This window comes from Dunckerocampus dactyliophorus, chromosome 11 (genome assembly GCF_027744805.1).
Source record: "Dunckerocampus dactyliophorus isolate RoL2022-P2 chromosome 11, RoL_Ddac_1.1, whole genome shotgun sequence".
NCBI lineage: Eukaryota > Metazoa > Chordata > Actinopteri > Syngnathiformes > Syngnathidae > Dunckerocampus > Dunckerocampus dactyliophorus.
Window position 1 is genome coordinate 2901018 of NC_072829.1, and position 13068 is coordinate 2914085.

General features: G+C 43.4%; 1 protein-coding gene across 1 annotated transcript in view; it reads right to left on the reverse strand.

Moving 5' to 3' along the window:
• Nucleotides 1-13068, reverse strand: part of spata5 (spermatogenesis associated 5) — a 120336-nt gene that overhangs the window by 14410 nt on the left and 92858 nt on the right. Inside the window, exon 16 of the mRNA XM_054791891.1 lies at nucleotides 268-432. Coding sequence (XP_054647866.1) covers nucleotides 268-432 — 165 coding nt within the window. The remainder of the gene's footprint in view (nucleotides 1-267; nucleotides 433-13068) is intronic.

Genomic DNA, 13068 nt, shown 5'->3' on the forward strand with positions numbered 1-13068 from the left:
TATTATTTTACTTGTGGATTTTCGCCATTTGCTGGTGGCCCCGGAACGTGAAAAGCGGAGTCCTACTTTTGAGGATTTTTGACTAGCGTTTCTGTAATAGTTTCTTAGCAGGGCACAGCAGAGTGCTCTCAACCGGAGGGTCTGTGACCCAAAAGTGGGTTGCGGGTCTCTGGCTGGTAGAAATATGACGTTCAAGAACAAACAGAGTCTTCCGAACCGCTCTTTTCAGTGTTTGAGATGTTGTCAAAAATGAGTAGAGAAACTGACCTCGGCTCCTGAGTACTTTTCTGTGCGAGTCACCAGGTGGTCCACAGATACATCTTCGGCCACGGGCATGTTCCGAAACTGGAGGCGAAATATTTCTCTTCGGGTCGGAGCATCTGGGAGAGGCACGTAGACGATACGGTCCAGGCGACCCGGACGCATCAGAGCCTGCGGGATGGAGGACAGCGGAGATCCAGAATGAGTCGATGTGGCTTCTTCACGTTGACGACTGATGACCAAACACGTTTTGGGTCATTACAACATCATACGAGAACATATGGGAAGTAGTTACTACAGATCTGTAAGGCCCACACAAAGACCTTCAATTTAACGTACGACATGATGTACTTTTCTACAATTACACTTTTGACCTTGTTACATGTGAACTTTGACATTGGCTACCTCCATCAGGTAAAGGTCAATCAACACCAAAAAAGTATCCGCCGAGTGGCTGTCGACTAAAAAAATATTCTGTCCCCGAGGGGAGGTACAACAGAAAATACCTGAGAACTACTGACATAAAACAATGTTGTCAATGGCAGTCATGGTAAGAGTAACGTAAGAATAAAACAATGGCCTCCAAGATGTGCTTATTGGCTGAGTCCATATTTGAAGCATGTAAAACACTCCTTAGATGAAAAACAAGACAAACAGTTCCCCCCACTGGAGCGCAGCGCCATGTCGGCGTTATCTGATAGACGCTCCACTTCCTCCAGATCACATCTCTGTGACCCCAAAACAGTGGCTAAGTACCCAAAGCCGCGGCTGTCTCGCTTGTCAGACGTCATTAAGTGGCAGGCGCCTCTCAAACGGCAGACAAGCAGACGGACGGACAAGTGCGTCTGTCTCCGCGCGCTCCACTCAGCCGCAACGTGACGCCGTGTGATGTACCGCCCCGTTCAGATTGGACTTCGAGGACCTCGTGAATCCCCTTTTGTCAGGTGCTAAACAGGAAACGACATGAAAAAACAAACCAATTAGCACTGGCAGTTTCATTGTTGTGCTTTGGCTCACGAGTGGAGCCGCTAGCCGCCGTCCAGACCTCGGACTTGGGCGAGACGCGAGCCGTGCAGGAGGTCGCGTCAGGAGTGATCAGGGAGGACTTGGGGAGACTGGAACAGGAACGTTTTGTCCTTTGGCTGTCACACGACACAAGGCCACACAATGTTCCTTAGATTAACAACTCCGTCCAAGCTAGCTGTTAGCAACTTAGCATGTTGGCAAAGTCAATGCATAGTCTCTATAACCACTAATGGACATTTCACATGGGAAAATGAAGTGAAAAAGGTAAACGAATACGTAAAAAAAAGACAGCGACCATCTAAGAGGTTCCCTATTATGGAAAAGTGACTATTAATGATATTTTAGGACCAAACATGCTAAAAATGTATCATCTCCCTCACTTGTCGGCTTTACTTTTGACAGACGTTTTGTGTTTTCATGACATCCTAAAGAAAAAAGGTCCTTCCTCATGGACATAGCACCTCTGACCTGCCCCAGTTATATGAGCTTGTCCCACGTGTAAGCCCACCACCACCACAAAAAAGCAGGCTTCGCTACACATCTTAAAATAAAGTTACCAACTATCTGCCAGTCCGTACAGACGTGGGAGCTGTAAGTTTGATCATCCTGTTTTTTTTAATGTGAATATACTAACCTAGCATGATGTTGCTGTTAAAATGTGACCGTAATATTAGCACTTCAGCATTAAAGCTACACACACACACACACACACACACACACACACACACACACACACACACACACACACACACACAGTAGAGTTTACCAAAAGCTTTTAAATTGCAAATTCCAGCATCAAGGCTACCATACTTCCAATACACTGTAGTGGCACCTCTGACACTTATTTGAAATGGTTACAAAATACTGCAGCATGGTAGCGTGCAAAGCCTGTAGGATGCCATGCCGAGGCTTTTGTTTGTGGTTTCCCTTCCTTATTTCCCCTCTGGATAAGCAATTTCCATTTCAAGGCGTGATGGACACTTTTCCAGCGCTTTTATCTGCTGCTGTTCCTGTGTTTGCATGTGGAACACGAGAGGGTGGAACATTAGTAGCAGTTAGCCTCAGGTAACCACAGCGCCGGGCCCGGCCTGACAAAAGGCGCAGTGGATCACGAGAGGAAATGTTCTTGTTTTTCAGGTCTCGGGATTCTTCCACTGGTCTGAGAAGGAGGGGGTCTGATTGTGAGAGACGTACAACAAGTCATGGAAGGTGGTGGTTTTGGGGAGTGAAGAATTGGGGAAGCACATGCGGCTAAACGCTCACAAAACATGAGTCCAGTAAGAGAACGCCAGCAAGGCAACAATAATACAGACTATACGGCAACACTGGAAGTAAGACAACCGAAACGGGAAACGGGTTTGGGCGATCATTTTCCACCCCAGTCCCGTAGGTGGCGCTAATGCTCATTACTAAATGCTTACAAAAAAGCGAACAGGCTAACAACTGAAGAAGACAATTGGGAATTGCCACAAAAAATAAACTAGTTTTTGCTTTGGAACGTAAGATGATGACTTTTTCAGGACCCATCTTTGAAAAAATAATTACTTTTAGGAAAAAATCAAGCGGGTCACAGCTGTCCAAGTCACTGCGTGTGTGACTGACAGGAAGAAAAGCTCGGACTCCTATTCTTTTGAAACCACTTGTTGGTTTTGCATGAATGTACTGCATCTCTACACGCCAAACGTTAGACACCCGTCCTCCTCTGACTTATTCTGTAGGTAAGAATTAACATCTTATATTTGGGCATTTTTGGAATTATGCGAGCGCCATACCAATGAACGTCAAAAAGAAAGCACAGTCATGTGGTGGAGTAACAACAAAGTAGGACTTTGATTAAGATTGCTGCATGATCCATCCATCCATCTTCTTCCACTTATCCGCAAACTATGCAGAGAAGCCCAGACTTCCCTCTCCTCAGCTACGTTGTCCTCTCAGCGGATCCCAAACCAGTTGAGAGACATAGTCTCTCCAACATGTCCTGGGTCTTCTCCGAGGCCTCCTACTTGTCGGACGTGCCCTGAACACCTTCCCAGGGAGGCGTCCGGGAGGCATCCTGACCAGATGTCCGGTTCTACTCCGTGTTTCTCCTGGGTGACAGTGCTTCTCACCTTACCTCTAAGGGAGAAAGCCCAGCCACCCTACGGGGAAAACTCATTTCGGTCGCTTGTACCCACGATCTTGCAATTTCTTGATCATGACCATAGGTGAGGGTAACAATGTAGACGGAGCAGTAAATTGAGAGCTGTGCCTTTCGGCTCAGCTCCCTCTTCACCAGCGCGTTCCATGGTTATTGCATTATTTATTGAGCAATTAAAGTAAATGGTGATGTTTACCAGGGAACTGTCCTTTGCCCATTCTCCACAACTGAAAACTAGCCAAGCTAGTTTTTAAGTAAAAGCTAGCAGAAGCGACAATAAATCAAGTAATTGGTCATTGCTAGAGACGTTAGATAATATCAGTCGGTCAAGATCATCAGCCAATATATCTGACCGATAGAGGCTGATATTGGCATAAAAATAAGATATCGGATCATAGTGGTTGTCATTGGCCGGTAGGCAGCGTGACAAACGTGCTAACCATTCCTTGGCTGAACATCACGCATCGGCAGAAGCTCCCAGACAAACTCCACGAATGCACTCTTGGTTAGTCGTCTAGGTAGTCATCTATCTAGCTGCTACTGCTACAAAAACATCACAGAAAACGTGTGGTCGCTTCCAGACGCTCCACCTCCAAGGATTCCAAAAAGCTAAGACTGCTAAACTCATCTGACTGCTTTCCAAGTGCCCCTGCCGTACACCCACAGACCGAGGTGGGGGTACACGAAAAGACAAATAGTCACGTGGGAATGCCAGGCGAGCTTCAAAACAGCACCGTTCCACCTGAAGTCTCGGAATCAGACCGACTAAGAGGTCTCCCAGATGGACCGCTTTACAGGTCGAGGATAAAAAAGCAATAAGTGGCGTGGGAGACGCTCAACATGGAAAAATGCAGACGGTGACTTTTTCACTGTTCCAGCATGAGACTGCAGGAAGGATTCCATCCACCTTGTTGCACATCTGACATGATAGGCATCACGACACACGAACCATTAGTCTTTCGACAGGCCTCTGGCTAGGAAGTGTGCTTTAACGTCAATGTGCAACCATGAATGCCAATGGAAATGACACTGGTGGCGCCCTCTATGTGTTGCGTTGAAAATGCTTTGTAAGACACGCTAGCATACATGTAATACACATATCCTCAACGTTTGATCATAAGACAAATTCCTAATTACCTATGGACGATTGGTTGCAAAGTTGCCAAGATGTCTTGCTTGATGGCGGCCATGTTCTTCAACCAATCCTGCTCGAATTTGAAACACACACGTTTCTCAGTCCCACAGTTCGTGCTGCTTTGGCTAAACCCCCCAAAGTTACAGTGGCTGTTTTGTAGCGCGAGAGGGACACCATGGGGTCGTCGTAACTTTTTCACAACTGTATTTGGGTAAGCTAACTCTTCTACTCCTGACGCACCGCACACAAATGGGTGAAAATTTGTCAAAACACGCACCCCTACCGTTTTGCTTGTGCTGTTCATTTTCGGACAAATACATCACATGGCGACGCTGTCATTAAAAAGTCGGATTGACATGAAATTGCTCGCACAGCTGTACAAAAACAGCCGCTGCAACTTTAGGGTTTTGAGTGGAATCATGACATTTGGTACACACCTTCAGGGGACTGAGAAGCACGTGTTTCAAATGTGAGCAGGATTGGTTGAAGAACGTGGCGGCCATCAAGCAAAACGTATTTGCGGGGACACCTGATTGTCCAGATTTCACTGAACATTTGTCTAAGGATATGTGTAATCCACGTACGCCGGCGTGTCGTACAAAGCATTGTCAACATGACATTTAAAATCATCTGAAAGTAGCTCATTCACATGACTTTAACTAGCCTTCTAATGACAGATGACTTCCTGTGTAGGAAGACCTACGCCTCTCCTTGAACAACGAGGAATGCAAGGAACCCTCAAGTGTTCTTCTCCAGTCTGACCCGCTCTGAGCAACGACGTGTTTACTGACAGCTGCTCGTCAAGTGTCGTCCTCCTGCATGGAAGCTTGGTGAATACCTGTGATCGTTCACCTGTGCTATGGTGGCCCAGTTACACGTGAAGGGTCATCAGGTGTTTTGATGAAGAAGCTTTTACAGCAGATGAGACCGGAGGCTTGCCTGAAGGGAATTCACCTACGTGGTTTCCTAACCCGTCGGTCCACAATCCTCAGAGGCCTCAGTGAGTCATGCCGACTGGAAAAAAGGGCCACCCTGGATCGTCACTGCTGAACTGGTGCCAAACAATAAGTGTGACGAGCAATGGGAACCAAGCAGGGTTGCTACTGTAAATGTTGTTGTCTTATAATTTAGGGAACCATATTTGGTACATTCATCCTACATGGACACTCCAGCAAATAAAAGTAACAATACAATTATATCATAAACAAAAATAGATTATACAGACATATATAGCACGAGTTGACCTTCCTTGCTGAAGGATTTGAACCCAACTCCTCGAGCTCCCTGCGGTGCTAAAAGCGCCACATTTCCCCATAAAAAGTTTGGAAATATTTTGCTGTTATCTCACATCTGCATGTTTGTTTTTTCATTCAATGTATTCATTTAATGTTACAATATACAATACAAATGAAATAAATTAATCCTAAAATAATTTGAAATACTACAAATATTTATTATATTATAGTGCATACATTTTTGCACACTATTTTTGCACCCCATCACGGCCGCAGAACCTTTAAATGAACATTTTCAGTACCCATAAGAACCTACTCCTTTATTAGCTTATTTGCAAAGCCCTTCTATTGAATGATTATATTTTAAAAAAAACAACTAATTTTAACACTTTTGTTGCATTAAAAGAAGAAGAAAAAATCCTGTTTACGATATCTTTTCAAGACTTTTCACCAGAACAATAAGAAAGAGAATGACAAGAAAGAGAGAACCATGACAAAGAAGGAATGATGAGAAAAATAATGAGAAAGAGAGAATGGCAAGAAAGAGAAAGATCAATAACAAAGAAGAAATGATGAGAGATAAGAATAAGAAAGAGAGTATGATAAGAAAAGAGAATAATGACAAAGAAGGAATGATGAGAAAGGTAATAATGAGAAAGAGAGTGAATGATGAGAAAGGTGTAGAATGACAAGAAATGGCCAATGATACAAAGAAAATGATGAGAGAACAATGAGAAAGAGAGAAGAATGACAAAGAAGGAATGATGAGAAAAATAATGAGAAAGAGAGAAAGACAAGAAAGAGAGTGAATGATGACAAAGAGCGACAACGACGAGAAAGAGAATGAGAAAGAGAAAATGCAAAGAGCAAGCGAGCAGCAGAGCGAGAGAGAGTGAGAGAGCGAGAGAGCGAGAGAGAGAGAGAGAGAGAGAGAGAGAGAGAGTGAGAGAGTGAGAGAGCGAGAGAGAGAGTGAGAGAGCGAGAGAGAGAGAGAGAGAGAGAGCAGAGTTGGCAAGCAGTCAAAAGCATGAGAGGCTTTCACTCTGGATTTTGCCCTTGAGTCAAACTGGCATCCGGCAGGCGAGGCCACCGTGTCCAGCGAGCAAATAACTCTGCTGCAGTTAACCCCCTGCTGCCCCGCGCACACGCCTGCGCCCATACACCTTCCAAAATATCACTTTTGCGCCTTCTTACGCTCTGGAAAGCAGCTTTTTGCTGCCCCCGTGGCACAGACCATGGATTTAGACGAACATGTGTGCCGTTTACTCATGAATGATGCGACACTTTGTGGATTATTTCTATTATGCAAGGTGGTGGTTATCGTTAACTCATTCAATACCAAAGATGTACAGTAGTTATACGTTTTTAAAAACCCCAACGCCCGATCCTGTTTTTACGTTTTTTTGTGCGAGAGGCAAAAAAAGGTGATGATGCAACTTCCCACTAACGCACTTCACTTCAGAGCAATTTTAAGCCATAAAAACGGCCACAAGATGGCAGTAGCGCATTTGATTAGAGCTCGGCAGGTGAACAAAAAAAATCACACATGACAGGAAGGAGGAAGTGAGAGAGCATGGAGCAGTGTAGCATGCAGAAGGTTACGAACTGCAGGGACATTTTAACGCATGTGCACGCACACATGTGCACGCACACACGCGCACGCATGCACATTTTTGGCATACTTCATGGTGTTATATATGTAAATAAATTGATGTAAAACAACCCCTTGTTTGTGTTGCTTATGTTGTGGTATAGTTGTTCAGATACTTGAGCTGTCACAAAAGCAAAAAATATTTGTGTCAAAGTGAAAGTTATGCTTGAAATCTTTTCACAAAAAGCTGGTTTCCCTTTTTTAGTCGGGAGCTGATATTTTCCTGAAACCTACTATGTTCTACTGCTGATTACTAAAGAACGGAAAACAGTGGAAACAAACTTTTTTTTTTCTGATGAAAGACGGCAGTCTCGTCTTTCTTTTGGTGGGTTCCATGTTTATATAGCCATGGAACACAATATTCTGTGTGCCTTGAAAGATCAGCCCAAATTGTCCAAAATGGCCGCGACTGAAGGGGTTGTCTTTCGAAAAACGGCTGGGATTGAAGGAGTTAATAACGGGCGATCACATACATTATGACTCCTTCATGTGTATGGAGGGGTTTTGGTGCCAAAATTACATCAGTATTTTTTTAATGAAAAAATTTATATCATAAATTCTCCATTAATCATTTTTCCTTCATATATTCCTGATCAATATGTAAATTTGCTTTTTTTTATTATTTCATGACATTTATATTGACTTCATTGGCTTTTTTATTTATTTCTTGAATGGAATTATTAAAATAAGTAAGTCAAACAGAAGTGAAGTCGTGTCCTGCCAAAAGTGACTTTGACAGGCGGAGCTAATCACGCATGTATTAAAAGATGCCCCCCCCCCACCCCCAGGCTTCATAATCCTTTTATGGTTTCTTTCCCCCACAAATATAATCAAGCAAAGTGAGGGCTTGTGTGGACTTGCACTGCTGTCCCATCACCGTGTTCCTCAGCAAGAAAAAAAAAAAAAAACATTTTTATTTTCTTCTTACACAGAGCGAGGCCAGACTAAAAAAGGCTCTTGGTCGTAAAGTTTGTGGCTTTTTCATTGTTGGGAATGTACATATTTGATTTTTTTTTTTCTGTTGCCCAGCAGGAGTCCTGGCAGGAGGTGTGTGCACATGTGGTGTGTCTGTGCGTGGACGCCATTACACAACTACTGTATATCTCACACCTCTTTTACCTTTTATGGTGTGTGTGTGCGTGTGCGTGTGTGTGTGTGAGGGTCATGATCATATGGAGACCAGGTGAAAGGGCGGGGCTAAGAAGCAGCTGCTACAGCGCTGGAAGAAGATGACGTGAATGGGCACCCCACACCCCATGAAGCCGGCACAATAAAGTAAAAATGATGAGTATTATATTTATTCCGAGTATTGTAATTATTATGATAGGAATGGGTGGTCGGGGTGAAGAAAAGCAGAGGAAATTTGAGCGAGGCTACGCTGAAATGTGCTCTCACTGGCGGGGGTCATAAAAAGGCAGTCAAGCGGCTGCCATAAACTACATGTATGTTTGCTTTACAAAGAGCTCTTTCCTGAGAGCTGTCCGCAGTTGGCGGCTTCATTTTAAGGAATCTCGCCTTCAAGTGTAAACTGGCCGGGGGTTTGGTTCCTGTGACACGCTGCGGGCACCCCCCCCCCCGCATTCCTCACGCTGCAACGGCGGAAACAACCCAGCGACTGTCTCGCCGCGCCGTACAGTACGCGCATTCTCCTTCACGCGTTCAAAATGTTTGTTTAACGAGCGTCATCCAATGATAACAAGCTACGCTGAGGACCGAGACTCATTTACACGAGTGTGCCATCACTTCATAACACAACACTTGACTGACTTTGTGGATTATTTCCAGTCAGTCTGTTTATTTCTGCCATGCAAGGCGGCGGTCAGCATTATTAACTGGCGGGTGGAGCGAGCGCATCACTTATGACACCTCTGTGTCGCAAGTGCACACTTTGTTTTTTACCTCCACCAAGGAGGTTATGTTTTTGCCGGTGTTTCTCTTTGTTTGTTTGTGTTCAAAATAACTTGAAAAGTTCTGCATAGATTTGAATGAAATTTTCAGGAATTGTCGGAAATGGGATATACAATAATGGATTAAATGTTGGGGGTGATCCGGACCACCGCCTGGATCCAGGAATTTCTTCAAAGGATTCTTTAACATTGCGAGATAGGACCATTTTCGGCATTTGTGCATATAACTCAGCAAAAAATGGCCAGAGCACTTGGAAAAAAAATACAGGACAAGTTTCCAACAGGTTGTAGAAAATATTATATATAAATATATAAAGACTGATCCAGATAATGGAATAACTCCAGATACTATGATCCAGAATATGAAAAAATAGGGAACCTTTGGAATTTTCATCACAGGAAGACAACAAATGAAGCTACAAAGATGCAACAAACACCGTTATATACTGTACAGCCAAGACACTGTGGAATCTGGAGCGTGCCAACAGATTTGTTGAACCTTCAAAAGCTATGGAGATACATCCAAAAGAAATCCACCATTACGGAAAAATTCATATTTGTGAATAACTACTGAACTAATATTGATGTCATGATGAATCCAGTTGCTAATGCTATGTTTGCATGGTCAAGGAATGTAAATATGTAGATAAAAGAAATGTGGGACTAATATTTATGGTGTAAATCACAATATGGCGGGGGACTGTGGTGCTTGTTAGGTTAATTGGAGACTCTAAATTGTCCATAGGTATGAATGTGAGTGTGAATGGTTGTTTGTCTATATGTGCCCTGCCATTGGCTGGCCACCAGTCCAGGGTGTACCCCGCCTGTCGCCCGAAGTCAGCTGGGATAGGCTCCAGCATACCCCCGCGACCCTAATGAGGATGAAGCTGTATAGAAAATGGATGGATGGAAGTGTCCTTTTGAAGCGCATTATGACTACAGCTTTCGCAGGCCACATAAAATGATATGGCCGAATCCAGCCGGGCCTCGAGTTTGACACAACTGCACACTAAAAGATGTCATGTTTAAAGCAGTTTTAAGCCATGAAAACGGCCACAAGGTGGCACAAGAGCATTTGATAAGAGCTCAGTACGGATCTTATACATGCAAAAACACACTCGACAGCAAGGAGGAAGTGGAAGAGCCTTGAGGAGTGTAGCGTGCAGAACGTTACACATTGTAGGGAAATTTTAATACATGCACATGCATGGTTTAGGTCCAATTGTGAAAACTGTAAATAGTTGATGGTGTTATATTTCTAAATAAATTGTTATTTTGATGTAAAACAACCCATTTTTTGTGTTGTTTATGTTGCGGTATAATTGTTTAGATATCTGAGCTGTCACAAAAGAAAACAATTTGTGTCAAAGTGAAATTATGCTTGAAATTTACCTTTTTTTTGTTGGGAACTGATATTTTCCTGAAACTTACTTATGTTCTGCTGCTGATTACTAAAGAACGGAAAAAGGTAGAAACAAACTTTTGTTTTGTTTTTTAGATGAGAGTCTAATCTGTAGGTTGGTAGGTTCCATGTTTATAAAGCCATAGAACACAATATTCTGTGCGCCTTGTGTCTAAAATGGCCAGTAGTGAACGGGTTGCCTTTTGAAAAATGGCTGGGATTGAATGAGTTAATTAACTAATACAGTAATTAATAAATGATCTCACGCTTCAATTCATTGTTTGAGATTTCACATTCATTACTGATTTCTTTCTCTTTTTTTTGGTTTACATTTACATTGATTTTGGCACAAAGAGCCGACAGTACGTGAGGCTTTGACTTTGTGGATTATTTGGAGTCAAGTTCAAGTCGGGCGTGGTCGGGGCAGGCACACCTCTTCTGCGCTTTCCGACAACTTTAACCTGTAAAAAAGTGCCCACTGAAGTACATTTAAATGTAAACAGCGTAGTTTAAAATGCGGCAATATGCTTGCAGTAGTTGGCAATGTCACTTTGTGAAAAATAGACGCATGCTAAATATAATCCAAAACACCTTTTGTCTGTTTAAATGTGGGGCTAGAATATGACGGAAATGTACATCTTTTATTTCAAATGAGTCGTCCACCGTTGTAGTTTTGGTTGTGACGTAATCGTGCACTGATCACTGTTACGTTAACGGTCACGGCGCCGTGTTCTGAAACGAAACCTGGGTTGTATCCTTCTAGATAACTCGGCGCTTCCTTATTCCTTGTAACCTTGCCATGAACGAATGTTTGCTCTGCTGTCATTACTGTCAAATACAGACGTAAACTGCATAGAACGCATTGATGACCGCTTCATGTCTGGCGTTGCCTCAGTAACTTCCTCCGCTCATATGTCCTGTGCAGTTGTGACACACTCATACACAGCGCTCCCCACCCCCCGCACCCCGCCCCCGGCCAGACTGCAGGTGCCGGACCCGCCTTGGGGTCCCTGCCGGGTTTTCGTTAGGCCTGGTGCCACTCAGGCGGCCCCTCACACGGAACCCCGAGTGCTTTGTGTTGCTCTGACAGGCCTCGTCGTCATGTGGCGGCGGGACCGTGCTGAGCCTATAGTGTTCAACCCCGCCCCCTCCCTCCCTGACAGGCTTTGTAGCAGGAGACTGTTTGTTTTACATCGAAGAACCGCAGCTTTCATCCAAGCCCATTCTAAGATTCAAGCCTGCATCACCAATAATACTGCTATCCATCCTGCTCCTGTCTCCATGGTAACCAGCAGTAATCAACTGAAAACATACTTTACTGATGGGTGCATCCCCCTCTCTCATTTTTACACACACGCACGCACGCACACACGCACGCACGCACGCACCTAGCCAAAGAGAGCAAAATAAGCAGGAATGTTGTTGAGTGACACAGCGGACTCGGCCGGATCCGTTTCCACTTCCGTGAAATCTAAACATTCGTTTGTTTACCCTCATCCTGAGCTGGGACCAGGCCCGGTGTGCTGGGAGACAGAGAGGGGAAGGTGAGTGTGTCGCTCTGCAAGTGTGTGTGTGTGTGTGTGTGTGTGTGTCAGATAAAGAAGAAAGGACAAGACAGCTGTAATCGTAAAATCAATCATCTCCCTCCCTTGTTGGCTTTACTTTTAAGATCGCTCACTTTTCATAAAGTCATGAGGGAAAAAAGCAGGCTTCGCTACACATCTTAAAATAAGGCTCTATACAATATATACATAGATTTTTTTTTTTTAATAAAAGAAATTGAACCAAAGTGCAACCATTAATAATCAAAAAACAAAAATGAAGTAAGGTCTTTTCTTGCAACCACTGTACAAACATGGCAGGTGGTACTGAACATGCTGCACTGAAAATGCAGTACTCAAGGATAAAAAAAAACACATTTTGCCATATTTTCAAAGAGCGGGGAGTTCTGGTTGGGATGTTGCATCACCATAACCATCGTTAATGAAAACATTTCATGCTTTCAGGGGCATTTCCTCGGAATAACCGTGCGAGGCCGTCTGGAAATGACAAGGAGCAAAAAAGACGAACAGACGAGTAGCATGGCGGCTTTTGTTGTAAAAATACAAAACATTTTATAAAATTAAATCAAATTTTAGAAAATTAAAAACATATTTTTTTATTTTAATCAAATTTAAAATAAGATATTTTTTTAAATATTAAATTAAAATAAAAAATAAAATAAATTGACCTTGAGACCTCTGCATTAGGCCAATGGATGGGGAAGTTTCATCTTGATAACCATTATAAATGAAAACATTTCATGTTTTAAAGT